The sequence below is a fragment of the Wickerhamomyces anomalus genome (assembly GCF_001661255.1).
Source record: "Wickerhamomyces anomalus NRRL Y-366-8 unplaced genomic scaffold WICANscaffold_1, whole genome shotgun sequence".
In the NCBI taxonomy this organism is placed as follows: Eukaryota; Fungi; Ascomycota; class Saccharomycetes; order Phaffomycetales; family Wickerhamomycetaceae; genus Hansenula; species Hansenula anomala.
This window is the reverse complement of record NW_017567110.1, coordinates 868,081-894,676: the sequence shown is the minus strand read 5'-3', so window position 1 is coordinate 894,676 and position 26,596 is coordinate 868,081. Positions and strand designations below refer to the sequence as shown.

Genomic DNA, 26,596 nt, shown 5'->3' with positions numbered 1-26,596 from the left:
GAGTTAAATATAATTATAGGCGCAATCTTTTTTTTTCTGCCCAAAACCAGTACAATTTGACAGACAATACAAATATTTTTTTCTAAACTAATATACAAATAAAAAAAGGACAAACACACTAAAAATACAATAAAAAGAAGAAATGGTAAGAATGGGAAAAGAAAAAAATGAAACAACAATCAGCAATTTAACACAAAAAAATAATATAACGTGGCTCAAGGAATCACTTGTTCAAACCGATAAGTTCTTTATCAATATTGTCATCAGAAATCTTGTCATCCTTCTTGACAGGATCTGGAATGATTTGATTCAAGGCTTCTTGATGTGGTAATAATTGACCAGCTTGTTCAGGTTCTTCGGATTGTGGATGTGATTGAGTCTGAGGAGTTTGGGATTGACTTTCACCATATGTAGGAGTCTGTTGGTAAGGAGCTTGTTGGTATTGCTGAGCTTGTGCTTGGGCCTGTTGAGCATATGCAACCGCTTGTGGTGATTGTCCTTGCTGTTGGTTAGATTGTTGGCTAGGTTGAGCTTGGCTTTGAGATGGAGATGAATTATACTGTAATTGTTGAGAATATTGAGCCAAGTTTTGTAATTGGTTATATTGAGCCAAATTTTGAACATCAACCAAGTTCATAGCTGCTTGTTGAATAGCTCTTTGTTGTTCTTGTTGTTGTTGATAATGGTGATTATCACCGACAAATTGATTATGATTATGATCTTCATCTCTAATTGAATGTTTTTTCCATGCATAAGGTGGATGAGTCTTGTGATTATACATGATTTGAATGATCCCATCTGGTAAACTATAGTTTAATGAAACTTTGGATTCACAATCTTCAACTTTTAATTTATTTTGAATTTGTCTTTCATTATTTGATCTTGATTTTCTTTGTTTACCTTGATCTTGACTGCAAATAAACATAAAAGTGATTTTTTTAGTTTTACGACCACCTTTATGATAATCACGAACTGGGAATCTATAACCGGTGGCATCCATTAAAGGATGAATATAAAATTCAATCAATTGTTTACCAATGTATTGATAAGTACCTGGGTCAATTTCAGAGTTAACTTGGTATCTTTTGAAAACTTCCGGATCTGTGGAACCTCTATAACGATGTTGCAAAATATCTTGTTGAGTATTCAGCTTGATTTTGTTGATGAAAGCAATATAATCAGTATACATGTTTGGTAAAGCAGCACTAATGTAAACAATGTTAGTATGTTGTATTTAAGGGGGAGAAACATGTGTATACTCACGTATCAATAGGGGTCTTGACAACTTTTCTCTTTGTTCTGCAGCTAATACAAGTAGCATATTTGGCTAGTTGTTCTGGGGATTCATGGTTTCTCTTGACACGACAACGTGAACATTTTTTGATCTCAATAGGTGAGCCTTCATGGCCCGAAGTTGTTGTTGTTGACATGGTGGCGTGGCTTCCGTCGAGGGCAAAATAGCTTTGGATAGGGACTTGTTAGTGAGCGCGTAGTCCTAGGAGCAGATGAACTTGTGGCTTGTTGGATGGTCCTTGTAGTGTGAATCTGCCAATAGCCTTATGGGTTTGTTGACCTTTGTAATGTAAACAAAATCAGTCAATTTTTGCTGTGTCAAGAATGGATTAAAATTCTGGATTTTGGCAGAGACTGACAATTTTCAAAGGTTTTTTTGGTTTTTTTTTAAATTTTGTGTGTGGTGTTGGGATGTTGGGATTCTGGTGATTTTAAACGTGAAGGAAATAAGATTTAATTGCGTAGAGATGGTGTAATTTGATTATAATTGGTTAAAGAAGCTAGAATGAATTCGTCAGAAGAATCAGAACTCAGCTCAGTGGAGAGTGATGCTGAAATTAACGAGGGAAAAAGCGTTGCTCAAGGTGAGTTATCTGTTGTTTGATTGTGCATAGCATAAACTAACAAAGGTATGATATAGTGAAAACAGCTGGAAATGAAGAAGGATTTGATGATTCAATTGATGATTCTGTGGATGAAGATGACGAAGAAGATGAGGATAATGATAACGAGGACCAAGGTGAAGAGGAAGATGATGACGATGAGGTTGATGTCGAGGAAGATGACGGCGTTGGTGCAGATGAAGATGAATTGGATGAAGATGACGAAGAGGATGAATTCGCTAGTGATGCACAAGAAGATGATGATGACCAAGCGCTATCAGATGATGACGATGATGCCAACTTTAAGATAAATGATGTCGACGACGACGACGTTGATGAACCTGAAGATGAATTACAAACACCTGTCCCACAAAAGAAACGTTCCTTAAGTCTGAAAATTAAACTCCCAACCTCGAAAAGAGAGCGTAATCCAATAAAGGATGACTTAGATGATGATTTTGATGATGAAATTGAAGTGAAGAAACCAAAGAAGGCTAGAAAGATAACTCAAACAAAACCAGATCCACCGGTTTCAAAGAGAGGTGTAGGAAGGCCAAAGAGAGTTGCCACAAATGATGTCAACTATGATGATGAAGATGATATAGTATCTGATAGTGAAAATGTTATTCCAACTCCTGCCCTTGATGATGAATTGTTATTGACAGATGAAGAAACTGAGTATACGCCAGATGTCACGAAAATGACTGAAAGACAAAGGGCAAAACTAGAGAATGAAGAAACAGGCGTAACACAACTACAAGACCAACAATTGTTGTCACTAAGTAATGATGTTCACAAGAGAAGAGTATTAACAGATGAGGAAAATCAATTGAGAAAAGCAGAAATTGCTAGAAAGCGTAAGAATCTAACGGAAAGAAAGTTGGAAGAAGAGAAACAAGAAACCATTAACAAATTATTGAAAAGAAGAGCTGGTAAAGTGAGTGCAGCTACCTTAAAAGAGGATGAAGAGGTCAACTTGAAAGAGAAACCTAGACGGCCACAAATTCAACACGAGGCTCTATTTACGTGGGTCTCTAAAAAGGACACTCTAGCCTTACGGGTTCCAGAACCTTTGATGGATTAATGAAATATCAAATTTGTTAATTGAATGATTAATGTTTGTCAGTTTGATTCTGTAGTAGAAAATTGAAATCATCGCCGGCTAAAAAAATGAAAATGTTCCTGAAAACTACCTTTTTTTGACACGGAAAATCACTGTACAAATATTAATTAAAGCGCCGAAGCTTAGTTTTTGAGACATGCTTAATTTGTTATTGAAGGTATCGTACTCAAAACACATTCATTGTAAAGCAAATAAGCAGTAGATTCTAATTCTTTAACCCATTCTACTCCCAAATTTCATAATCCCTTTCCAATCATCGAATTCTATTGTCCGCATTAATTCCTTTTGGCAGGTCCCCGTTTTCGCGAGTGTTGCCCAAACCGCGAAAAATTGGTTTTTTTTCGAGATAGGAATCTTTCATAATACCTGACAATTTCCGTTTTGTTAAAACTAAAAAACATAAGGAAAGGGAATATTGCAAGAATCTACATCACAGTACACCTTCAACGGCGCCTCATTAGAGCCATATCTCAATCCATTTCGTTTATTTACAAGAATATATTGACCGCTGCTGCTTCTTATTTTAGCAAGTTAGATTTGAACTGAATTCATCACAATTGGTTAAAGTTAGTTCCTGGGTCCTATTGTTGTTTACTTCATACACCAGGTTATGCATAGGTCGTTTTAATCGAAAAGAATACCCTTTATCATAGTCAATTTCACAGTTTCCTCACCCTATCTCCCACATTTCATAGTGTTTTGTTCTTTTTTAACTGAATTTGTCACGGATCTTATACATGTCAACCAAAAAAGCACAGAAAATCAATCCCTTAGCGAAACCTAATGGTTCCCAAACATCAACCCCAAACAATAATGGAGGAAACATTGATGATAACAACAATCACCTCCCAAATCAACAGCAAATGAATCCTCAACAACAACATCACCCACAAATCAATCCTTCAGCTGCTATGGGTAATGTTAATGGTGGAATGCCTCCAGGTGGAATGATGGGGAACAACAATATGCCAATGAATGCCATGAACTTTGGAATGAACAACCCAAACTTCAGAGCCATGCCAAATGCAAATATACATCCTCAGCAGATGGCAGCATTACAAGCTCAAGCTCATTACGCAAATATGCAAGACCCCAATAGAAATAATCCACAATATCAACAATACCTTCAACAACTTCAACAACAAAATCAAATGTATATGCAAATGCAGAACCAGCAGCTTCAACAACAACAACAGCAACATCCTCATCAGAACCCACAAGCTTCAGGGATAAATGCTGCTATCGCTGCTCCCCAGAATCAGATGCCTCAACAGTTCCAAGGCCAAATACCGCAACAACAACAGGCTATTCCACAACAACAACAACAACAATTTCCTGGACAGCAGCCGAACCAACAGCAACAACAGCAACAACATCCACAGCAACAGCAACAGCTTCAGGGTGCTCATCCCTTTCAACAACCTCAGTCTCAGCACCCAACACCTTTACAACAACATCAAGTTCAACCTGGTCGCCAACCTCAACAACCAACTCCACAGCAACAACCTACTCCACAACAAGCTGCTACACCTCAGCAACTACCACAACAAGCGCAAATGGGTGCTCAACAAGGTCCAAAACTAGATAATAAAGGATCAAGAATGCCTAGTGTGGCACAGGGCCAAATGCCTCAACAAAGACCAGTCACTGCAGGTGCTTCAATGATAAATAGAGGCCCACAGGGAGTAATTAACACTGGTAATATTCCTCAACAAGGTCAAGCTCCACAACAACAATCGCAACAACAACCTCAACCACAACAAGCACCTGGACCACAACAACAACAGAATCCGCAAGCACCAGGTTCAGCAGGCTCGACGGGATCACAAGGTCCATTGAATCAAGCTACATTAAATATCATGAATTTTAGAAAACAAATGTCGAATTTGGCAACTTTGAAATTTTTAGATTTTTGTGAACTGATAGGTGTAAGGTCTGATAGTACTAAAAATATACTGTATTGGAGGAAAATTATAACAGATTATTTTAGTGAGATTGGTGTTCTTAGGTATTCTGTTAAAAGTGGTGTTGATTCAAGACAATTTGAATTTAGTGTCCCAATTATACCGAGATTCTTTTTTTCCATTATTCAATCTGGTGTTGTGAGAATGGAAATACAACCTGGATTATTGAGAACACAAGTGTTGGCTAATGGTACCACATATTTGGAAAGTTCAAGATGCTGTTTCACTCATTATTATTCAGATGGTTCTTATGTGAATATTCATGGTAATATTAGAGGTATACTGAATCAAAACTTGAAATTGGATTGGTTAGACTTCCAAACCCATGTGTTTATACCTGGTGTCGAGTGGCCATCTTTGGAAAAAATATTATCAGATGAAGCTAAAGTTAAGGATTTATTTGCTAATCAAAATGATAATTCATCTGCAAAGTCTGCGGAAAGTAAAAGATTACAACTTTTAACAAACTTTAGATCAAATTATAAAGTTTTCCATAGTATGTCCAACTTTGGTTTGCAAGAAAGTGTCATGAGAGTTATGCAAGTCTCTGATGTTATGGCACACTTGAAAAGTTTGATGCTGTTTTCAATTACTTCAGATACAACAGGCCCTTTGAACTCCCTTGATGCATTTGTGAGTCAATCATTATTGGCTAATAAAGGCAATAAAAGTGAACAAGATTTAAAAAATCCAAATTCAAGACCTGCTTCAAGTAAACCAGGTGGTGCTGATGATAAAAAATCACCGTTAAATATGGCAAACTCACCAGTACCAAGAGGTGCTGGTAAAGTTCCACCGTTAGACATGTCACAATCAACATTAACCAAAAGAAGAAGAAAAAGTAATCTGGATAATGGTCTTTCACCAAAATCTACAGCTGATAGCCCCAAATCGGGCGCCAAAGCTAATAAAAAAACCAAACGTTAGAGAAATTTGATTTGTTTCAACACTGCATAATTAGAGCCATTAATTCCAGTTTACTTCTACTTATTTCTTTTGGGTATTTAAAACTGTTATTATATAATTTTTTTCCTGTTTTAGTCTCAAAAACTTCAATTCTTCATGTTAATTAGTTTTATTAACTATTGACGTAGTCGTATTACGTTCGCGAATCAAAGTGGTTATTGGCGATGGCCTTTTTTTGCTCCCCAGATAACAATTTGCCGAAGAAATGAATCATGAGAATATCAACACAACATTTTAATAGAAAAGACTAGTATTCATCATGTCAGACATATATGCTCATCCAGAAGATATAACATTCCCAGAAGAAATACCAGAGTCCAAAAAGGTCATCACGATACCTCCAGCGTTGAAATACATCACATCATTACTTTATGGATCAGGAACAACATTATCACTAGTATACATCTTATTAATCTTCATCGTTCAACCATTGTTAAAGGTTCAATACGAGAGAAGGAATGAATTAGCTGCATTTGTGCTAAAGCTAGCAAGAGATCTATTAGTCACCCTGAATAAGGACACAAAATTACCACCAGTCGCAATCAAGAGAGGTGAGAAATATTACTCAGATGCACAAGTTCAAACTGATGAAGTTAACACAAAACCCTCCTCAGTCTATTTTGAAGATGAGAAACCAGAAAATGAAAATCTCTTAAATGAACGTTTGAAGAGTTTGAAGCTGTGCTTACAGGACTATAATAGATACCATGCACAAATTGATGAATTGAATCCACTGACTTTCCAAATCAAGAAATTTCAAGGAAGAATAGATGCTTATAGCCAGGCCAACTTGCTAAGAATAAGAGGCCAAGCATCCAATGATACAATCACAAACCAACTAAAACAGGAAATCAGAAGTATAAAAGGTTTATTTTTGACTGGTCAAGTATAGTAATGTTCACAATGTACAGGAAGTTTTCTGAAATACAAATAATGCTATCATGAAATTCAATATGTACAAAATAATTAATAATAAATGCAGAATTGTAATGATTTTTTTCTTCATCCCTGAAGTTATCCTTAAATAAACATAAAACTTTTCTCTTCCTCTCTATAACTGGTATCATAACACATTAAAACCGAACACTAAGCACAAGAGCCTGTATAAATTGAAGGCCGACATGCCATTCCCATATTTACATGACAACAGGCTCATGTATATGTGTTCTCTGTAGCGATACTTTATTAGAATATCACATCATCGAAATGAGCACCTCTTCTAAAAGACCTTTTAGGCTTTGACCCATCTTTTGAACCTTTCTTTGAATTGGACTTTGATCTCTTGTTCTTACGATCAAACTTAGCTCTCACTCCCGAGCCATCTCCACTATTCTTTATAATGACTTTTGTATCTGTGCCATACTTCTCGGTGTACAAGTTCTTTATCTTATCACCTCTCTTTTTCCATCTCTCATATATGTCTTCTTCTTCCTCTAGTGAAGGAGTCCATTTTGATTTAAGAATTCTTCTTATAGCTTCTGGTGAAATTTTAAAATGGTCCGAAAGATCTTTTGAAGTCATATCTGGTAATTCTCTTTTCAACAATCTTACACTTTCCATTTCATCTCTTGAAAGTTTCTTAACTGGGTTCCAAGCTTTACCTTTAAACTTCTCACCTAATGCATATTTTTGTCTTTTCCATTCAGGCATCATTTGATCTTTACGCCAATTCTCAGGTATTTTAGATCTACCTTGATTCATAAATTGTAATGGTGATAATCTTCTTTCCTGTGTTTCAGCAGGTAACTTTGGGGCTTCATTGGTTTCAATTTTTATTATTTGGTCAAGAGTTTTAGCTTGTTTCTTTTCCTTCTGTATTTTCACTTTACTATCCTCCAGTGAATCAACGTCATCACTCTTTGCACTCGAACTTTTAGTTCGATTTAACAATATACTTGAATGACTGAAATATCTCCTGCTCAGTGGGCCACATCCAGCCAAATGAGTAATCCCATTGGCACCACCTAATATTCTTCGTATCAGTAGCATCAACAAACACCTTTTTCTTTCAGTAGACAGGGTTCAGATCCAAGTTCTCTTTAAAGCATCTCTAACATCTAAAAGTGAAATATTTTTGATAGAAAAATTACCATTTACGACTGCACACGTGACTTGATGGTCCCGGATCTCGAATTGTTTGTTTTGATTTTGAAAAGGTTGTACGAAAAAAATTGAGAGGCCAAAAGTTGATATATCAATAGACAGCACAATTTGAGATAAAGTTATCTTATTTTCATTGCAAGCCTGTTGGATAATTCCCAATATTTAAATAATCTTGGTTTAAGCTGCTCTCCAGAGATTGTCAATTATTTTCATTATTGAAATATTGCAAGGATGAACTTTCTAAAGAAGTTTTTAGGGTCTTCACCTAAGGATGATCTTTCAATGATCCCTTCTGGTCAGCTATTTTTAAAAAGAAGTTTGGGATCACCTAAATCAGCAAGTGAATGCTTGTATACGGATGCTGCTGCTTCTGTTCGTGAAACATCTGCTCCACACAATTATCAACTTGTTATTCAACGAGCTTTTGCTGAAGGTGAAGAACAATTAAAAGGTGATGACGATGAGGAAGAAGATGATTTTGCAGAGTTTCAAGATGAAAGAGTCTTTTTGATTGATAAGTCATTAAAAATTCATCATTTTAATAGAAGTGGATCCTTGATTGTTTCATGGAGCAACAGAGATGGTGATGATGGTGAAAGGTTTGAATTCGTTGTTGATGAATCAATTAAATCAAGTGAAGTGGAACATTTCATGAAAACTGTTTATTGTTGCGAATTTGAAAGAAAATACTCAAAGTCGTCTGCAGGTGTTACTACTGAACAATTAGATGAATTTGTCTTCGATCCTGAATCAGAAAGTATTGAAGCAACACTTTCAAAATCCATTGGAAACACACCAACCAAAAATCTTTTGAGCGTTACAAGTGAAGATGAAGGTGAAGACTCAATCTATGAAGATGCAGAAGAAGTCACAGGTGCTGCAGCTACATCACCAATACCATCTCGTATTTCTCAACCAGCCACACCTAAAAAAGATGATCTTGCGAAGAAAGAAGTCGAACAAGTCAAAGAACCAACTGGTGAAGAAATTGTTCAGGTTGCAGCTGAATTAAGACTTTACGATCCAACTACTGAAAGCTTTTCATTACAAGATACAGATGGTACTGTTACAGTATTAGATCTCGGTAAATGGGAATATTGGTTGTCCATTAAAAGTAAATCTGGTATTAGTCTAGGAACTCTAATCAGTCCGAAACTAAATCCTGTTTTCAATTATGAAGTTGTTTCATTTATTTTCAACTACGAAACAGGAGACGATGAAGTGTTTTCATGGCTATTAAGATTTGAAGCACCACAAGAGTTGTTAGAGTTCCAAACAGGTTATATGAGAGCTGCTTGGGAAGCTGCCAATAAATCAAAATGGCAAAAAGCTGAAGCTTCTGAAAAACAATATGTTCTTGATGCTTTCAACACAAATGAAGAAGACCAAGATATGGCTGATTATCCTGAAGAAGAGGAAGAAGAGGAAGAGGAAGAGCAAGAAAAATCATCAAGAGCTGTGAATTTACGTACCGGTCTTCGTAAAGAAGGATTCTCAGATTCGGAAGACGAAGAAGAAGATGAAGTCAAAAAGAACTACTTCAAAGGGTCTCAAAATAAGAATTTAACAATTGCTTTCAAAAATGATCGTTCATATGTTACTAGAGGTAATCGTATTGGTGTTTTCAAAACAACTGATGATGATGATCTAGAATTCGCAACAGCTATTGAAAATTTGTCAATTGGTGATAAGAAACAGTTCAGTCCTACGAAGATGATGTTACATACTGAAGATCGTTCTTTGGTTATGCAAGGTGATAAAAAAGATACCCTTTACAGAATGGATTTGGAATATGGTAAAATTGTTGATGAATGGAAAGTTAAAGAAGATTTACCAGTTGTTGACTTTGGTCCATCCAAGAAATTCAATCAAATGACTGGAGAACAAACATTCTTGGGTATTTCTGATAAAGGTTTGTTTAAAGTTGATCCAAGAGTCAACGGTGATAAATTGGTTGAAAGTGAATACAAAACATACGCCACCAAAAACGGATTCAGCTCATTTGGTACCACAGAAGATGGTTTCATTGCTGTTGCTTCTGATAAAGGTGATTTAAGATTGTATGACAGATTAGGTATCAGAGCTAAATCATTGATTCCTGCTATTGGTGATTCGATCAAATTTGTTGAGACTTCTGCAGATGGTAAATGGTTATTAGCTACATGTCAAACATATTTAATTTTGATTGATTTAACTATCAAATCTGGTGCAAATGCTGGCTCCTTGGGATTCAAGAAATCATTTGGTAAGGATAATGTTCCAAAAGCTAGAACTTTGAAGATCTCCCCAGAACATGTTGCATCTATAAAACAATTGACTGGTACACCTTTGAATTTTTCAAAAGCACATTTCAACACTGGTATCAATGCCAAAGAACAAACGATTGTTTCCTCGTCGGGCCCATATGCTATTACTTGGTCATTAAGAAAAATTTTGCGTGGTGATACAGAACCATATATGATCAAAAGATACTCTTCAAATGTTGTTGCTGATAACTTCAAGTTTGGTACTGATAAGAACGTTATTGTGGCATTGGATGATGATGTTGGTATTGTCAACAAGAAAGCTTTCCGTAAAGCTGACAGACAAACTTTAGCATACGTTCCACGTGAAGGTTTTTTCTAAGATCAACTTGATGGTTTTGCCTTTTCCCTCCCTTTTATTGTTTTCTATTTTGCATCCAAGTTGATTTCTTTTTCTTTTTCTAATTCCCAGTTCCTAATTCGTGATCATGTTGGCCAATTTTGTGTGTTTGTTTTATATTTGATGTTTGGTATATAGCTATTTTTTAATGAACAGTTTGACAATTATTTAATGCTTTCTTGGAAATCCAAATGTAGCTCTCCATTCATCATAGAAAAGTAGTCTGTAAGCTTTAAACTTTTGTGCAGAAGTTGGTTGAAACAAATGGTCTGCTGCATGTTGCTCATGAAGTGGGCGGGTTGGAGGTTGTATACCATTGACTTTAAAGTATATATTTCTTACAAATCGATGGAATGCTGGACTATTCATCAGCTATGGTTGTACAAGTTAGTTCAATGATCTAAAATCACTTGCGATTGGAAACGTACTTTCAAGTAAAGAAACTCTTCAAGGTTTCTTGGAGACTTCATTGTGTTGAATTACTCTCTGATCAAAACAAATGCAAATACTAGAAGAGGTATATGAACATTAAAATGATGTCAAGAAGTGTATATGGTTCGTGGTTTAAATTTTGTATGATGATTAGATAATCATACGGGTAATACCTTGATTTTCCGCGAATTTTGAAATATATCTGATGAAGAACACGTACAACTTGAATTACATTAAGCACTTTGCAGTTGAAGACCTATAAACAAATCCATAAAGTAACTTAAAATGATAACGGATGATCAATTAAACCAAATGGCCATTTACTTCGGTATTGTTACATTCACTTTGATTGTGGTGTATCATACAATTTCTTCAAGTACAAAAACTGTTAAATCCCAATAGAGTCAAGAAAGTCAGTGGTTCACAACAATTCATCTCAAATTATATGGCAGTTGATCTGCTTACAGCTTAATTCAATTTTATCATTCGTTGTGTCTCTAGGTGCTTGTGTTTTTAATAGCTGGTGGTGGTTAAAGCGACGTGTGCTTTCAATGTTCCCAGATGTACTACAAATGAATAATTTAATGAAACTTATTTAATGATTCAACAAACTATGTAACTCTATATTTTCATACAAACAAACACATCAAAATCCAAAACTTCTTTTGTCAACTCAATCGTCAAACAAACCTTCCTCTCCCAAAATTTCTTTGGAGAACCCTATAATGTTTTCCAATTCTTCTGTGATTGTGGTGAATGCCCTCGCAAAAGCCATACCGTGAACTTCAGTCCAGTGTGATTTACCGTAATCTGCTTGATTCACTAATGATGCTAATCTTTTCTCCAATTGAGTAGCAATGGTCTCATTTGCGGCTGATTTCTCTTCTCTCTGAGCTTCTAATCTCCCAATGAAATCATATAATCTCTTTCTAATTGTTATAGCAGATGGTAAATATTTGGGAATGTTTGACCTTGTTTTGAACCCATTTGATAAAATATAAAACAGATAAATCACTGTTGCAACTGAGTCACGACGAATTGATAATAAAGCCTGTGTGGTATCTTCATCTTTATCTTGTTCCCAAACATGGAAATAAACACCTGAAATTCTAGCTTCAATGGTTTTCTCTAAGATCAGCTCACAAGAGTTTAATAAATCTTCAAATACTTTATATTTGAATGAGTGAGAATAATCATGCTCCCGTTTTGCCTTTGTCAATAATTCTCTAACAGCAAATAAACTTTGAGACATTCTAACTTCTCTAATATTAGCCAATTCTAAAGTCAAATCAGTTGGGTCATCTTTCTCATCTCTATAAAGATATCTTTCAGTGACAGTTTGGTAGCATTGACCAATATGTGACAGTAGTGAAGAACAAGATTTGTAAAATTCATTTCTTGCAATGAACGGCCAAATCAACCAATTTGTGAAGATTGAAGTAACAACACTGATTAAAATAGCCACTGATGTGGTCCAAGTGAAATCAAAAATAGCATCAGTAGAGTCACCATCTGCTTGAACATAACAATTAATGGAAATGATTGTGAAGGACATCAATGAAATTAAACTAGATCTTGGGTGAGGCTTAACTAAAAATCCAAATGCAAACGGAACACAAATAATAGTAGCAAATGCACCAATGACAATTGGGTTTCTGAAATGTCTAGCTTGGTTGGCAGCCCATCCCCAAAAACAACCGATAAACCAACATATTATTCTCGTTGATAAATTTTCCCAATTACCTGAATTTCTAGGACTTAGGAAATAATAAACTAATAATGGGGTCCAAAAACAATTATATTGGTAATACCAATGATTAGATTCTTTTAGCCATGCAGGTAGCGATAAAAACACCAATACGAATGCAATTTTAAAGGCATACTTGGTTTCTGAATCATTCAGTCTTCTTGAGAGTCTCCATAATTTGAAACGTAACGGGTTATCAGTGGAGTGATAACTGAAATCATTGTGATCAATAGCTCTGATTGTTTTGTTCTTTTTGATATCTTCTTCTCCCTTTTCAGCTAATGGATGTGATGACTCTTCCTTCTCCTGTTGTTCCTCGTGATGATGACTTTTAATTCTTGAAGTGTTCAAATTGTAGATTCTTTCAAAGGCATCATCAACATCTAATTTTGTTTCAAAGTAGTAAAAAATAGAATCAGCACCTTGATCTCTTAAACACTGTTTTGGTAATCTTCTGAGGGATCTTCTCCAAGGATAATTGTACCAAAAAAACTTCCATCTTGATACATGTTCACAAGATTTTTCCACAACTTCTGAAAGACTGATCATCATTGTTGCAGACTGTCTTGAATATCTCAAAAATAAAAACATATCAATAACAGTTTCTTCATTCAAAAGGTCTCTACAAAAACTTTCAGATTTTGTAAACTTTTTATAGGCAGCATCAATTTGCCAAACCCTTTTCTTTAATAACAATTGTGAGTTTTTCAGCGATTCAATAATTTGTTGTTTTGATTGGTGATCATTAGTTGATAATTTACCAAATTTCTTCAATGAGGTATCAATATGTGTCAAATTGTCAATCATTTGGGTGAGCAATTTAAACAATGGTTCATTGAAAGCTTCATTAATGATAGAAGTATAAAGCAGTTTATTATTATTACCAAAATGAGGATGCTGCATAAATGCTAATGGGACATTTGGCTTTGGTAAAGGTGTAGCCATCCCTGATCCAATAGCGGTGGCTAACCCTGAAACATCAGTAGAGTGTTCATTACTTTGTGAAGTCTCTAGTGTAGTTGTTGGTTTGAAATACATATTTGTAGGTGATGGAATTGCACGTAATGGACTGATTGCAAAATTCAAGTGGTTTCTGATTTTCTTTAAATCTTCATCAAGAAATATTGATACTTTAACCTCACTCAAGTATTCTCTGAAGTTTTCTGAAAGCATTAATGTTTTGTATGTTAAATTTTTCTGTAATTGAGTCAACTTGAATATTTTATCGGAATCATCATCTTCTTGAGCCTCTGTATATGCAACAATTAAATCCTTGATGCTGGTGACTGAATCAAGTATAGAATTCAATATTTTTTCATGACCAACATCTGGGAAAAACACTAGGGAGACGAATAATGAAACTAATAAACCGAAAAGATAAGGTATCCCTATGTTCCAACAATCTTTCCAATTGATTACTGTGGACTTCAAATCCAAATTTGTTGACAAAAAGATCAAAACAAAACCTGATGATAAAAACAAATAGTAAAACCTAATGAAATAAGCTTTAAACCAACCCATAAAGAAGATCCCAATGAACAATGAGCCAGCTAATATCCCACCTTGATGATTTCTAGTTGGTTGAGTCGCTGTGGATATGTATAATGCTAATGAAGACCATCCTAACCCTATAGCTAATCCTACTATAGACAGTATTGTAATTTCTAACTGAGCACCGATTGAATGGACAGGATGGTTAATTAAAGTTGAGATGGGGAGAAATACCCTATATCTTCCAAACCAGTTTCCTGGTTTTTCCACAAGACAGAGTATTATGGAGATGAAATATGCAATGAAAAATTTTGTCAAGATGATTTTGGAATTGTTGAAATCTTTCCAAAAGTTTTGGAAATGTGAATGAAAACTTTGTTTACATCTGTTGAAAAAGGTTGATGTTTTCGGTTTCTCATGATAATGATCATTTAATGAAGCTGTATGTTTTGGATTAACATAGATTGGATCAAAGAACCCATTTCGAAGCTCTTCTAAATCGAATCTTTTCAAGTCTTTGTAAGTTGCATCTGTATTTGATAGTTGATACAACTTCAATTGTGACATAGAAGTTCGAGGGTTTGGGCGTAGGTTAGAGTCAGACCCAAGCTTGAAAGTTGATTTTAGCAAGTTTGAATCATCTCTTTTGAAGTTTGAGGCACTAGGACCACTTTCTAGGATTCTTCTGATTGAATTCATAGATTGGTCAAGCTTGGGTATATTTCCTTGGTGGAATGATGATGATGATAATCCAGTTGATGAGTCCACATGGCTTGCGCCTTTCATATTGACATGCTCATTAGGCAGCATTCTTGATAAATTAGTGTAGTCTTTAGACCTTGGTGATATTAAAGTATACCAGATTGATAGTAATGAGCGGTTGATAGAAGTGTTTTATATTCTGATGTTGAAGGTGTGAATCTGTCAAATCGAATAGGCACCTAATTTTTTTTTATCGTGATACGTCAAAAGGTGAGGCTAGAGCCAATCATGAGACCACGCGGTGAGCTTTTATCAGAGCCAGGCATTTCCCAGCTAGGCAGAAGCTAGATGGGCTGGGCAGGGCGATTGGTGACAGCTTTACTGGGACCAGTATAACAGACTTGTAGAGTGCTTTGGCTACTTCAAACCTTTGACAGGAGCACAGTGACGGACTTAGAAGCAAGAGAAGGTGAACACAAGCGATGGTGACGGACCATGATTCTATAAACTTGGATATGGAAATAATTACAGATACTTTATTTCATAACTATTAACGATATCTATTCCATAACGATTAAATTCGTAGTACCATCTTCAGCCTCTCTGCCAATGCATTTGTCCTGGTTGTGCCTGGACCCAAATGGCCTGGATCAATCTCAGCGCTTAATTATCAACATTCAAAGCATTTGACCTCAAACAACTACAGAATTATCTTCAGAACACAATCATCAAAATGGACCTCTTGGACTCCTCATTGAAAGCCGCTGTGTCATTCAATTCATTATCAAGCCCAAATAAACCAGCATTTGAGATTTATCAAGATGAAGCGTTACACGATAAGATCTTGGATCAACTTCATTCAAAACACATAGTCACAGTTAAGATGGCAAGCACGACAAGGAATTATGATCTGTATGATGAGCCCAAATTAAGCTTAAGATTCATAAGTGATTCAATGAAACTTCATAGCCAATTATCTAAAGTACCGCCTGGCACTCTTGAAATTGTCAAAATTTTCAACACTTATAAACCTCAACCTGAAGAATGTTATATGGAGGTTCTGAAAGTTGCCAAAGTCACTGGGGATTTGTGCATCAGACTTGTTGGGCAATATATGGATGTCATTAACGTGAGTATTGAAGTTACATAATGAATTGAACCTTCACTGACAATAGATATCTAAGTACATTGAATATTTCACATCAAACATCAATGGTAAATTTTCTCTCTCCATTTTGATTCCCTCCCATGATCTGTTTACTTTACCTCCCGCTTTGCTGGAATCCCTTCAAATCACGTTGACAGAATCTTCATACTTTCTTGCACCAGGGACAATTGTTAAGCTTCAATCTTCAAGTATCGATTTTTTAACCACAGCTGCACTGACAATTCTGGTCAATGATAATGACACTTTCAATAGCTTCAACACAGTGCGTTACAATCGTCCTATGAGTTCCGGATTGAAGTCTTTTGACAGTATTAGTTTGAGACCAGAAATTCCACAAAATATCGAGGTTAAATCAACAACTGAAGTTCCTGACCAAATTGATTATAAAATGATTCAATTGACAAGACCAGAAGTCACGTTTCTTATTGGCAAAAATGGAAGAAAGATTGAAGACATCAGAAGGAGAAGTAGGGCCGTTGTTAAAGTGGTTCCTTTGAATAGTGAAATGAACCATGATATGAACTTGAGATGTAAAAATGTTATTCAATTTATTAGGGTTCAAGGTACTAAAAAGCAAATCAGGGATGCACTTCGTATAATTGAGTTTGATATTTATCAATTTAGGAATGGTGGCATAACAACATATTAGTATAATCAATGGGAACCTCCAATCATCAACAAACATGTAAAGAATTTGGTTATAGATCTTTTATCCACACTTTGTTGATCCAAGGACTGTGCCCAAAATTGTGCAATCCGCGCGTATTTTCAGTCACGGAGGGTAATATCTGGTACAGGCAGCACCGTTGTTTTTCTTCGCAGTAAGAAATTTTTCATCACTCGGTGAAAAATCTGATGAAGGATGGGAAAAAAAAAATTTTTTTTTATATTTGAGTGAAAATTTTATCCTTCTCTTTTATCCATACTTTTTTGGTATAACTAAGAACCCATTATAATATAACCAAAAATGGCTGAAGGTGTTTTCCCAGGTGCTATCGGTATCGATTTAGGTACTACCTACTCATGTGTTGCTACTTACGACTCTGCTGTCGAAATTATTGCCAATGAACAAGGTAACCGTGTTACTCCATCATTCGTCGCCTTCACTTCTGAAGAAAGATTAATTGGTGATGCTGCTAAGAATCAAGCTGCTTTAAACCCAAAAAACACTGTTTTCGATGCTAAACGTTTGATTGGTCGTCGTTTCGATGATGAATCAGTCCAAAAAGATATCAAAACATGGCCATTCAAAGTTATTGACTCCAACGGTGCTCCATTAGTTGAAGTTGAATACTTAGATGAAACCAAAACTTTCTCTCCACAAGAAATTTCATCAATGGTTTTAACCAAAATGAAAGAAATTGCTGAAGCTAAAATTGGTCAAAAAGTTGAAAAAGCTGTTATTACTGTTCCAGCTTATTTCAATGATGCTCAACGTCAAGCTACCAAAGATGCTGGTGCCATTTCTGGTTTAAACGTTTTACGTATCATTAACGAACCAACTGCCGCTGCTATTGCTTACGGTTTAGGTGCCGGTAAATCTGAAAAAGAAAGACATGTCTTAATTTTCGATTTAGGTGGTGGTACTTTTGATGTTTCATTATTACACATTGCTGGTGGTGTTTTCACCGTTAAAGCTACTGCTGGTGATACTCATTTAGGTGGTCAAGATTTCGATACCAACTTATTAGAACACTTCAAAGCTGAATTCAAAAAGAAAACTGGTAACGATATCTCTGGTGATTCAAGAGCTTTACGTCGTTTAAGAACTGCTGCTGAACGTGCTAAACGTACTTTATCTTCAGTTGCTACCACTACTGTTGAAGTTGATTCATTATTCGATGGTGAAGATTTCGCTTCAAACATCTCAAGAGCTCGTTTCGAAGATATTAACGCTGCTTTATTCAAATCTACTTTAGACCCAGTTGAACAAGTCTTGAAAGATGCTAAAATCTCAAAAGATAAAGTTGATGAAGTTGTCTTAGTTGGTGGTTCTACCCGTATTCCAAAAGTTCAAAAATTATTATCAGATTTCTTTGATGGTAAACAATTAGAAAAATCTATTAACCCAGATGAAGCTGTTGCTTACGGTGCTGCCGTTCAAGGTGCTATCTTAACTGGTCAATCAACCTCAGATGACACTAAAGATTTATTATTATTAGATGTCTCCCCATTATCATTAGGTGTTGCTATGCAAGGTAACGTTTTCGCTCCAGTTGTTCCAAGAAACACCACTGTTCCAACCATCAAAAGAAGAACTTTCACCACTGTTGCTGACCACCAAACCACTGTTCAATTCCCAGTTTACCAAGGTGAACGTGTTAACTGTGCTGAAAACACTTTATTAGGTGAATTTGACTTAAAAGGTATCCCACCTTTACCAGCTGGTGAACCAGTCTTAGAAGCTATCTTCGAAGTTGATGCTAACGGTATCTTAAAGGTTACTGCTGTTGAAAAATCAACTGGTAAATCTGCCAACATTACCATCTCTAACGCTGTTGGTCGTTTATCATCTGCTGATATTGAAAAAGCTATTGAAGAAGCTGAAAAATTCAAATCTTCTGATGAAGCTTTCTCAAAACGTCATGAAGCTAAACAACGTTTAGAATCATACGTTTCATCAATTGAAGCTACCGTCACTGACCCAGTCTTATCTTCCAAATTAAAACGTGGTTCAAAAGATAAGATTGAAGCTGCTTTATCTGATGCTTTAGCTGCTTTAGAAATTGAAGAATCAACTGCTGATGATTACAGAAAAGCTGAAGTTGGTTTGAAACGTGTTGTCACCAAAGCTATGGCTACTCGTTAAGATGCATCTTTTTAATTTAATATTTTGATAGTATTGGCTTTTATTATCAAAGTTAGGTTTATTTAGTTTTCAAAAAAAAGAAAAAATGCGGTTTAATTAAAAGAATTGTAGTTTATTTGCAGTTTTCTTGAACGAGGTTATGATGAATGCCATTTTCGCGAATGAATTTGCAGGGTAAAAAAGCTCATCGGTTCGCCCACTCATCTCTAAAATTTTTTTAGGTATAAGCTTGATGAAGATTAGAAGAATGAAGATACAAGTTCAACAACCTACAAGTAGTCAATCCATTTACCTTTAAACAATTTAATTCAAGATGAAACTAGATATCTCTCACATGAGATACTTGACACCGGATGATTTCCGTGTGCTTACAGCTGTGGAAATGGGTTCTCGTAACCATGAAGTTGTTCCAACTCAAATGATTCATCAAATAGGTGGTTTAAGATCTATATCAGGTACAAACAGATGTATTTCAGATCTTGCTAAACTGAAATTGATCCAAAAATTAAGAAATGCCAAATATGATGGTTATAGAATGTCATTTTCAGGTTACGATTATCTTGCATTAAAATCAATGTTGAATAGAGGTACAGTTTATTCAGTTGGTACTACTATTGGTGTTGGTAAAGAATCTGATATTTACTCTACATCTGATAAAAACAGTCATAAAAAAGTTTTGAAGATTCATCGTTTAGGTAGAACTTCATTCAAGACTGTTAAAAACAATCGTGATTATTTAAGAAATAGATCATCAGGTAGTTGGATGTATCTTTCAAGGTTAGCTGCTAATAAAGAATATCAATTCATGAGTACACTTTTCACAAATGGATTCTCAGTTCCTGAACCATATGATTATTCACGTCATTGTGTGTTGATGCAGTGGATTGATGGGTTCCCAATGAGACAATTGAGAGAACATTCAGATCATAAAAAATTGTATTCAGACTTGATGAAATTCATTGTAAAATTGGCAAACCATGGGCTTATACATTGTGATTTCAATGAATTTAATATTATTATTGTTAATGAAGATGCATTGGATAAATATCAAGATAATTTCATTGTTATTGATTTCCCTCAATGTATTTCCATTGAACACACAGATGCAGAATCTTATTTCAACCGTGATGTTGAATGTATTAGAAGATTTTTCAGAAAGAAGTTAAATTATGACCCAATTACAGACTCTACTATGGTTGATACAGATGGTTATGGTGAAGGTTTCAAATACTTGTATCCAGATTTCAAAAGAGATGTCAAAAGAGTGGCAGATTTGGATGTTGTTGTGGAGGCATCTGGTTATAGCAAGAAGAAAAAGAATGATAATGATTATGAAGCTGCTGTGGAAAGTATGAGAATTGGTGTTGAAGAAACTAACGATGATTTTGAAGTTGTCGGTGAAGACGAAGAGCCAGAAGATGATTATTCTGAAGAAGATTATGAAGATTACAGTGAGGAAGAAGATAGTACAGAAGAGGATAGTGAAGCTGAAGAGGAAGAAAACGAACGTATTATCGAAGCATTACAGCATGGTGTTGAAAACTTGAAGATGGATAAATTGGGTAATTACATTCTGGATGAATAGATCGGATGGCATTAAATAAACTACTAGATTTGGATTATTTAAACTCGTAAAATAACTTTATATTCGTAACACAATAGCGATCAACGCACCTTTTCAAATTAACTAATATACATCTTCATCAAACTGATCACCATCTACCACCTTGGTTACCACCAAAACCACCTTGATTACCACCGAAGCCACCTTGGTTTCCGTATTCATTTCTACCACCATAATCATCACGGCCAGATGATCCATATTCATTTCTACCACCACCAAAACCTGATGACCCATATTCATTGCGGCCAGATGATCCATATTCATTTCTACCACCACCAAAACCTGATGATCCGTATTCATCACGACCTGATGAGCCATATTCATTACGACCACCACCAAAACCAGAGTTTCCACCGTATTCATTACGACCACCGCCAAAGCCAGAGTTTCCACCATATTCATTACGACCACCTTCATGACGACCACCTTCATGGCCTTCATTACCACCACCAAAACCGAAGACACCACCACCACCGTGATGACCTTCTTTACGGTCTTCAAAAGCATCTTCAGCTTTGTTGGCACCAATGGCACCAAGGATAGCACCACCAATTGAACCAAGAGTTGAGTGGCTACCACCTAATTTGTTACCACCGTAGGCACCAGCAGCACCACCAAGTAAAGTGGCACCTAAACCTCTTTCACCATCGCCACCGGCAACTTGTTGACCTTGTTGACCTTGGTTTTGTTGAGGATTGTATTGTTGGTTTTTATCACCAGAGCTGTAATAATCGTTAGCAGACATTGATTTCTTTTGTAGTTGATATTATTGAAGGAATAAACAAAAATTCATGAAATTGAGATCTAAAAACAGCTTACTTCACTCCTTTTATACTCATATTTACCTCGATTGTGCTTATTCATATGGCCCCCAATTTTGTAATTCTTCAACGACAGGTGAAATTGCGATGCATCACCATGCAGATCAGGTACAATGCCGGAAAGGGGATCTTTGGTCAGATTTCAGATCAATTTTGGTGATGGAAATTGCAAAGGCTTCTGTGAAAGCTATTACTGGGGTAATTTGAAGGGTAATAATAGCCAATTCAATAGTTAAAGTTAAGTCAAAAGTCCCAAGGGTCCTTGGATACGATCCATCAGGTTTATTTTAGGATAATTGCGTTGCTGTCACTGCCTTTGAGTACTGCCCGTGAGCACTGAGGACGTGTTTCACTTACAAAAAAAGTGGCTAATTTTAAAGCCTGACTCAAGGCTTACGAAACCAATGTCTTGATGTCAAGTTAACTCATCGTTTAAGTAATGTTACAAGTTACAAGCTCTGTGTATGTTCTGAAATTGAAGTTGAAAGCACTCTCTTCAACTTTCTTGGATGTTCAATGACCGAACATTAACCGAATTAAGCTTGGATGATGGTACTTTCGTTGATGGCATTTGAAAACTTGCCTTAAGTCAACTAAAGAGCTAGCGCATCTAGCCCTATATACACTTTTATTTTTGTAGCAGGCCTTGTGCAATCCTTGGACAGTTTAGCACCCATTAGAAGTTACAATTTGATACAAATTCACTTAGCATTAATTCCATTAATTTAGTCTAGTATACATTAAATGGTTCATTGATTAATCATCATCACTGTTTAAATCAACTTCTTGATCTTCATCTTCTTCGTCTTCGTCTTCATCGTCATCCTCTTCCTCTTCACCAGACCCTGACTGTTCATCATCACTGACATCTGAAGTATCATCAACTTCGACACCAACTTGGAAATTGGCATCATTTTCTTCATCGTCGTCATCATCAACTTCACCACCTTCTTCTTCATAACCTTCAGGTAATTGTTGTTCAGCTTCAGCCAAAGCACCACTTTCTTGATTCTTTGTAAGTGGTTTGGCTTTCAATGCTTCACTCATTGAATTGTCTAAAACTTGTCTATTTTTAATATAATCATCAATGTTTGCAAAATCACTTTGATCAATCATACTGAATTCAAACTTATCACCATCTTTCAAAACAAGTGTAACATTGAAAGTAACTCTTGTGATCGAAGAGTATGAAATAGAATCAATATCTTGCGATCTGAACAATAGTATAGGTTTTTTGAACCCAAACAAAATGTGATTTGGTAAGAAATATAAAATACCTTCTTTAGTACCTCTATGAGCTTGGACAAAAAATGAATTGAAATTACCTTGGAAGGTTTCACTGACTTTGAACCCAGAAACAGCAGCTTGACGTTGAATGTATAGTTTGAAATCTTCACCTTCTTTTATCAATTTTTCACCAACCAATTGTTTATTAACTTGTTCTTTGTTCATTGTTAACACAATTGGTTCATTTTGGAAAGCAGCACCTAAGTTTCTTTGATAGAAGACGACAAAGTATAGCAAGTTTTTCTTTTCTGGGGCTGGTAAGAATGTTGAAAATGTTATATTATCCTTCGTCAATTCATCAATGACCAAGTCTGGTTTGTCTCCATTGGATTTAGCAACAGATAGTATAGGCTTTTGGGTGACTGGTGATATGGAAAATGTCAAGTTGAGCTTCTTTCTTAATGGGGATTGGAATGATAGTTCTCGAAGTTGGAATATGATTGTAGCTGGGTCTATCGAGTCTATTTCATAGTAATCTCTATCGTCAACATCTGCGATTTTTCTCTTTTTGGATGATGAGTCAGATGACAGATGGTTGTATAGTTCTTCGAATACTTCTAGAGCCTCTGGATTGCTCTCTATTTAAGTTAAAAGTTAGTATTAATCTGTTTTGTTTTCATACAAATCTTTTTGACGCGAAACTAGTTGATAAAAAAACATGGGTCAAGGAAACAACAAAAAGATGAGAAGTGAATTGGGAACTTGCAACGTACCAGAAATATTGATGATTTTGGCTTTCAAAGTAGCAGGTAATTCATCAACAAATGACATTTGGGTTGGTGTGATGTTAGTATCAGTGTGGTTGACGTAAAGAGGAGTTTAAAGGGGTTTTGTTGTTGACATGGGCATAGTTTTTCACCGTTTATTTTTCAATTTGTTTTTCAGAATTCTTGAACATGTTTTTCGTTGATTGGGAAAATGTTGATTTGTGGGCACCAGGACGTTCGAGCATTAAATGGTGAGCTTGACATCGAAACTTTGGGAAAAGAAAAGAAAAAAACCATATTAGATTACAACTATAATATCTCTTTTAGTTTCTCTGAGACATTAGCCAACAAATTAAGAATCGAAGCACTCTGCTTCTACACATTTCTCTGAAGAATAAGCATCCATGTATGTGCAAAATCTGCCTAATATAAATAAGTTGAATAAATAAATAAATAAATAAATAAATAATCATAATAAATGAGTAATCGTTAGAATGCTAGCACCGTGATCCCATCAATTCTCAGCAGCTGGAACGGCAGCTTCTTGTTTTCTTCTGGCTCTTGCCTCATGGAGCTTCTTAACACGTTCATTCAAAATCTCATCTTCAGCATCAACAACCTTGTAGAAGAAATAGCCTATACCGGTCCAAAGAGCAGCTGAATAAACATAACCCATTTTAAAATGGCCCCAAGGTCTACGTAAAATACCAAGTTGAAATCCTCTAGCTAAAACCCCTGAGGACAATCTGTTAGTACTATTATCCTTCAAGATCTTCACCACACAACGACAAACATACCGAAACCTGCCCATCCGACGTAACTTAATGTCCCAACCATCTTGTAACTAACAATATTCTAATCTTCTTCTTTTGGAATCTGTTGCAATTGGTGACTTCAAGAACTGTTCAAAGCGCTTTTCATCATCTAATAATGATTTCCGCGAATATTTCGAATTGCGGGTAAATGCTCGTATTCGCGAAATTTAGACAGGCTCAAAAAAATCCAAATCTTTGACACAAAAGCAGATTCACAATTTCTTTCAACAACATTATGAGAATTTGTCAAACAATGTATCTATTGCTTAGTGGTTATGGACTGCTGACAGGAATCGAATAATACATTGTAAAAATGGCCGTTAGAAAATCCAAGGATATGTTCTTTAAGATCAAGAACTTCAAATTCTCATTGCTCACTTTACTCACCTATGTCTTTGATTGGATCATTTACACGTTCGTGAATACCTCATATCGTCTGAAATCTTTCCATGAAGTGAATTTGCTAAATTCAACATAGTGTATTACTCATAACATTTGTTGCATACAGAATGAACTCACATCCAAAATATCATGAATTTTCCCTAGCTGACGACTCCCTTGCCCACACTTTTTACCGTGATGATGATAATTTAGTTCCAACAAACGCACTCCTTGTCATTTCCTTAGCCCTTCCTATTATTCAAGTCATTTCAATCTTTGGGTTTTCCTCAAGTTGCATGAGTAGAAAACTTTGGAATATTCATTGTGCCTTATTAGCATTTCTAGCCTCTCATAGCTTCCAAACAGCAGTTGTCTCAATTTTGAAAATTGTCACGGGTGCTCCTAGACCTGATCTTATCCAGCGTTGTGTTCCTTCAAGCTTTGATTTACCCCCATTTGGATCACTTTCGAATGTTGCCATATGTACAAATGCTGTTATTAGAGAGATTGATGAAGGTTTTAAAAGTTTCCCCTCGGGACATGCTTCAACATCATTTACTTCAGCAACCTTCAGTTTTTTTGTGTTTGCAAGTCGTCATAGAATCTTTGATAATAGAGGTGTTGCATTCAAGATTTTTGTCTCGATTTTACCATTCTTTTTTTCAACATTCATTACAGCTACAAGATACTCTGATAACCGCCATTTTTTCATTGATCTCATTGCAGGAGTCTTGATTGGCATTTTTGCAAGTTGTGTTGGTTATCATTTCTACTTCCCTTATTTCAAAGATGTCAAGAATGGAGGAAAAGCTTTCCCACCTAGAAGAATTGGAGCAGAAAAGAAGTATAAAGGTGTTGGTGGTTTTTGGAAGTTACCAGAAGATGACCTTTATGAGTATGATGATCGTGCCTCCACAATTGATGATGAAAGCTCAAGTGGATCAAGTACTGACTCGCCACTTCCTCCAAAATCTAAGCATTCAAATTATGCGTACAACAAATCAAGGCCCCACACCAGCACGACCATGTATACAGTCAAATTGAAACCCGATAAAGGTGAAGTTTAAACAATTCAATATTAATCCATGGGAAAGAGCATGTATGCCCATTTGAACACAAAGTTGCAGATTTATAAAGATGCAAGAGCACCCTTTCACTTGTCTCTTCGCTTTGCAATTATTTTTCAATCATCTCTTTGATCTTATATCATCCAATATATTACATATCAGTCATTAATTTAGACATTTAGACCTTTAACATCTCGTAGTACCAATTCAAAATCAATAGTATTTGAGCTAAATAGGCTGTATTACCGGAGATAATCTTTATATCGATCAGAATATATTACATTGTACGCTGAAATTAGGCGATCAACAATACCTATTTAATAAGGAACCCAACTCCTACTATTAATTAGTTGATCTTCTATGGCAATATAATGACTGATATTTGATTGATAATTATATTATAATAACTATAGCGCCTAGCTGATCAGCTGCTGATAAATCGACGACTTCACAGCTAGAAAGTTAAATTATACTAGTGCAGGTTATAAGAAATGAACTAATTTTGATTAATATAATTATATTAATATAGTTTTTTTTTTTTTTTAGTTGATGTATTTGATGAACTTGGATGAGGAATGCAATTATGCACGAACCGCTTGGATTGTAAGCTTCTCGCTATGTTGGAATTCAGGCTTCCTTATAATATCCTTCTCAGCCAACTGAGAAACCTATTCTCCACCACGGAACAGTGTGGGACTCGCCTCTTGTTGAGGAATACCCACTAAAACTCACCCTAAAATCAGAGCTCAGGTTTGAACCCATGATGATGGTAAATAATGATAAAATGCTAACTGCCTGACCAAATGGGCAGAAAGCTAATAAAAATTTAATGTTCGAATATATAATAAATA

The 26,596-nt window shown here is 35.6% G+C and overlaps 14 protein-coding genes across 14 annotated transcripts; 7 read left to right on the top strand and 7 right to left on the bottom strand.

Moving 5' to 3' along the window:
- Positions 1 to 223: 223 nt before the first annotated feature.
- On the bottom strand, positions 224 to 1,430 carry WICANDRAFT_76144 (uncharacterized protein; the record flags this gene model as incomplete). Its single annotated transcript, XM_019184329.1, has 2 exons — positions 224 to 1,205; positions 1,264 to 1,430. The coding sequence occupies 2 exons, from the start codon at positions 1,428 to 1,430 to the stop codon at positions 224 to 226; spliced, it is 1,149 nt and encodes a 382-aa protein (XP_019041172.1).
- Positions 1,431 to 1,760: 330 nt separating this feature from the next.
- On the top strand, positions 1,761 to 2,979 carry IES2 (Ies2p; the record flags this gene model as incomplete). Its single annotated transcript, XM_019184036.1, has 3 exons — positions 1,761 to 1,765; positions 1,828 to 1,877; positions 1,934 to 2,979. The coding sequence occupies 3 exons, from the start codon at positions 1,761 to 1,763 to the stop codon at positions 2,977 to 2,979; spliced, it is 1,101 nt and encodes a 366-aa protein (XP_019041171.1).
- A 776-nt stretch (positions 2,980 to 3,755) lies between these two features.
- On the top strand, positions 3,756 to 5,909 carry MFG1 (Mfg1p; the record flags this gene model as incomplete). Its single annotated transcript, XM_019182926.1, has 1 exon — positions 3,756 to 5,909. The coding sequence occupies one exon, from the start codon at positions 3,756 to 3,758 to the stop codon at positions 5,907 to 5,909; it is 2,154 nt and encodes a 717-aa protein (XP_019041170.1).
- Positions 5,910 to 6,207: 298 nt separating this feature from the next.
- PEX17 (Pex17p) lies at positions 6,208 to 6,840 on the top strand (the record flags this gene model as incomplete). The annotated part of the gene is made up of 1 exon (XM_019184328.1): positions 6,208 to 6,840. The coding sequence occupies one exon, from the start codon at positions 6,208 to 6,210 to the stop codon at positions 6,838 to 6,840; it is 633 nt and encodes a 210-aa protein (XP_019041169.1).
- Positions 6,841 to 7,376: 536 nt separating this feature from the next.
- Positions 7,377 to 7,592, bottom strand: RRG9 (mitochondrial ribosome assembly protein RRG9; the record flags this gene model as incomplete). Its single annotated transcript, XM_019181018.1, has 1 exon — positions 7,377 to 7,592. A coding segment is annotated over one exon (216 nt), but the record flags the coding sequence as incomplete, so codon positions are not given.
- A 690-nt stretch (positions 7,593 to 8,282) lies between these two features.
- Positions 8,283 to 10,676, top strand: VID27 (Vid27p; the record flags this gene model as incomplete). The annotated part of the gene is made up of 1 exon (XM_019181323.1): positions 8,283 to 10,676. One exon carries the CDS (start codon positions 8,283 to 8,285, stop codon positions 10,674 to 10,676), a length of 2,394 nt encoding a protein of 797 aa, XP_019041167.1.
- Positions 10,677 to 10,862: 186 nt separating this feature from the next.
- Positions 10,863 to 11,164, bottom strand: MRX7 (Mrx7p; the record flags this gene model as incomplete). The annotated part of the gene is made up of 2 exons (XM_019181394.1): positions 10,863 to 11,066; positions 11,123 to 11,164. 2 exons carry the CDS (start codon positions 11,162 to 11,164, stop codon positions 10,863 to 10,865), a joined length of 246 nt encoding a protein of 81 aa, XP_019041166.1.
- A 635-nt stretch (positions 11,165 to 11,799) lies between these two features.
- Positions 11,800 to 15,063, bottom strand: BRE4 (Bre4p; the record flags this gene model as incomplete). The annotated part of the gene is made up of 2 exons (XM_019181082.1): positions 11,800 to 13,133; positions 13,203 to 15,063. The coding sequence occupies 2 exons, from the start codon at positions 15,061 to 15,063 to the stop codon at positions 11,800 to 11,802; spliced, it is 3,195 nt and encodes a 1,064-aa protein (XP_019041165.1).
- Positions 15,064 to 17,130: 2,067 nt separating this feature from the next.
- SSB2 (Hsp70 family ATPase SSB2) lies at positions 17,131 to 19,261 on the top strand. The gene is given in 2 exon segments (XM_019186088.1): positions 17,131 to 19,159; positions 19,176 to 19,261. The coding sequence occupies 1 exon segment, from the start codon at positions 17,202 to 17,204 to the stop codon at positions 19,041 to 19,043; it is 1,842 nt and encodes a 613-aa protein (XP_019041164.1). The 5' UTR covers positions 17,131 to 17,201; the 3' UTR covers positions 19,044 to 19,159; positions 19,176 to 19,261.
- A 95-nt stretch (positions 19,262 to 19,356) lies between these two features.
- On the top strand, positions 19,357 to 20,628 carry RIO2 (protein kinase RIO2; the record flags this gene model as incomplete). The annotated part of the gene is made up of 1 exon (XM_019182925.1): positions 19,357 to 20,628. The coding sequence occupies one exon, from the start codon at positions 19,357 to 19,359 to the stop codon at positions 20,626 to 20,628; it is 1,272 nt and encodes a 423-aa protein (XP_019041163.1).
- Positions 20,629 to 20,755: 127 nt separating this feature from the next.
- WICANDRAFT_76134 (uncharacterized protein) lies at positions 20,756 to 21,412 on the bottom strand (the record flags this gene model as incomplete). Its single annotated transcript, XM_019184327.1, has 1 exon — positions 20,756 to 21,412. One exon carries the CDS (start codon positions 21,410 to 21,412, stop codon positions 20,756 to 20,758), a length of 657 nt encoding a protein of 218 aa, XP_019041162.1.
- An 832-nt stretch (positions 21,413 to 22,244) lies between these two features.
- On the bottom strand, positions 22,245 to 23,546 carry RTT106 (Rtt106p; the record flags this gene model as incomplete). Its single annotated transcript, XM_019181381.1, has 2 exons — positions 22,245 to 23,349; positions 23,485 to 23,546. The coding sequence occupies 2 exons, from the start codon at positions 23,544 to 23,546 to the stop codon at positions 22,245 to 22,247; spliced, it is 1,167 nt and encodes a 388-aa protein (XP_019041161.1).
- Positions 23,547 to 23,996: 450 nt separating this feature from the next.
- Positions 23,997 to 24,319, bottom strand: WICANDRAFT_60027 (uncharacterized protein; the record flags this gene model as incomplete). The annotated part of the gene is made up of 2 exons (XM_019182924.1): positions 23,997 to 24,217; positions 24,280 to 24,319. The coding sequence occupies 2 exons, from the start codon at positions 24,317 to 24,319 to the stop codon at positions 23,997 to 23,999; spliced, it is 261 nt and encodes an 86-aa protein (XP_019041160.1).
- Positions 24,320 to 24,506: 187 nt separating this feature from the next.
- WICANDRAFT_86990 (phosphatase PAP2 family protein) lies at positions 24,507 to 26,218 on the top strand. Its single transcript, XM_019186087.1, has one exon. It carries the CDS (start codon positions 24,807 to 24,809, stop codon positions 25,743 to 25,745), a length of 939 nt encoding a protein of 312 aa, XP_019041159.1. The 5' UTR covers positions 24,507 to 24,806; the 3' UTR covers positions 25,746 to 26,218.
- The last annotated feature ends 378 nt before the right edge of the window (positions 26,219 to 26,596 follow it).

Bases quoted from the DNA above. Each gene is read 5' to 3' on its own strand.
- WICANDRAFT_86990 (XM_019186087.1), top strand. From the start codon at position 24,807: ATGAACTCACATCCAAAATATCATGAATTTTCCCTAGCTGACGACTCC.
- SSB2 (XM_019186088.1), top strand. From the start codon at position 17,202: ATGGCTGAAGGTGTTTTCCCAGGTGCTATCGGTATCGATTTAGGTACT.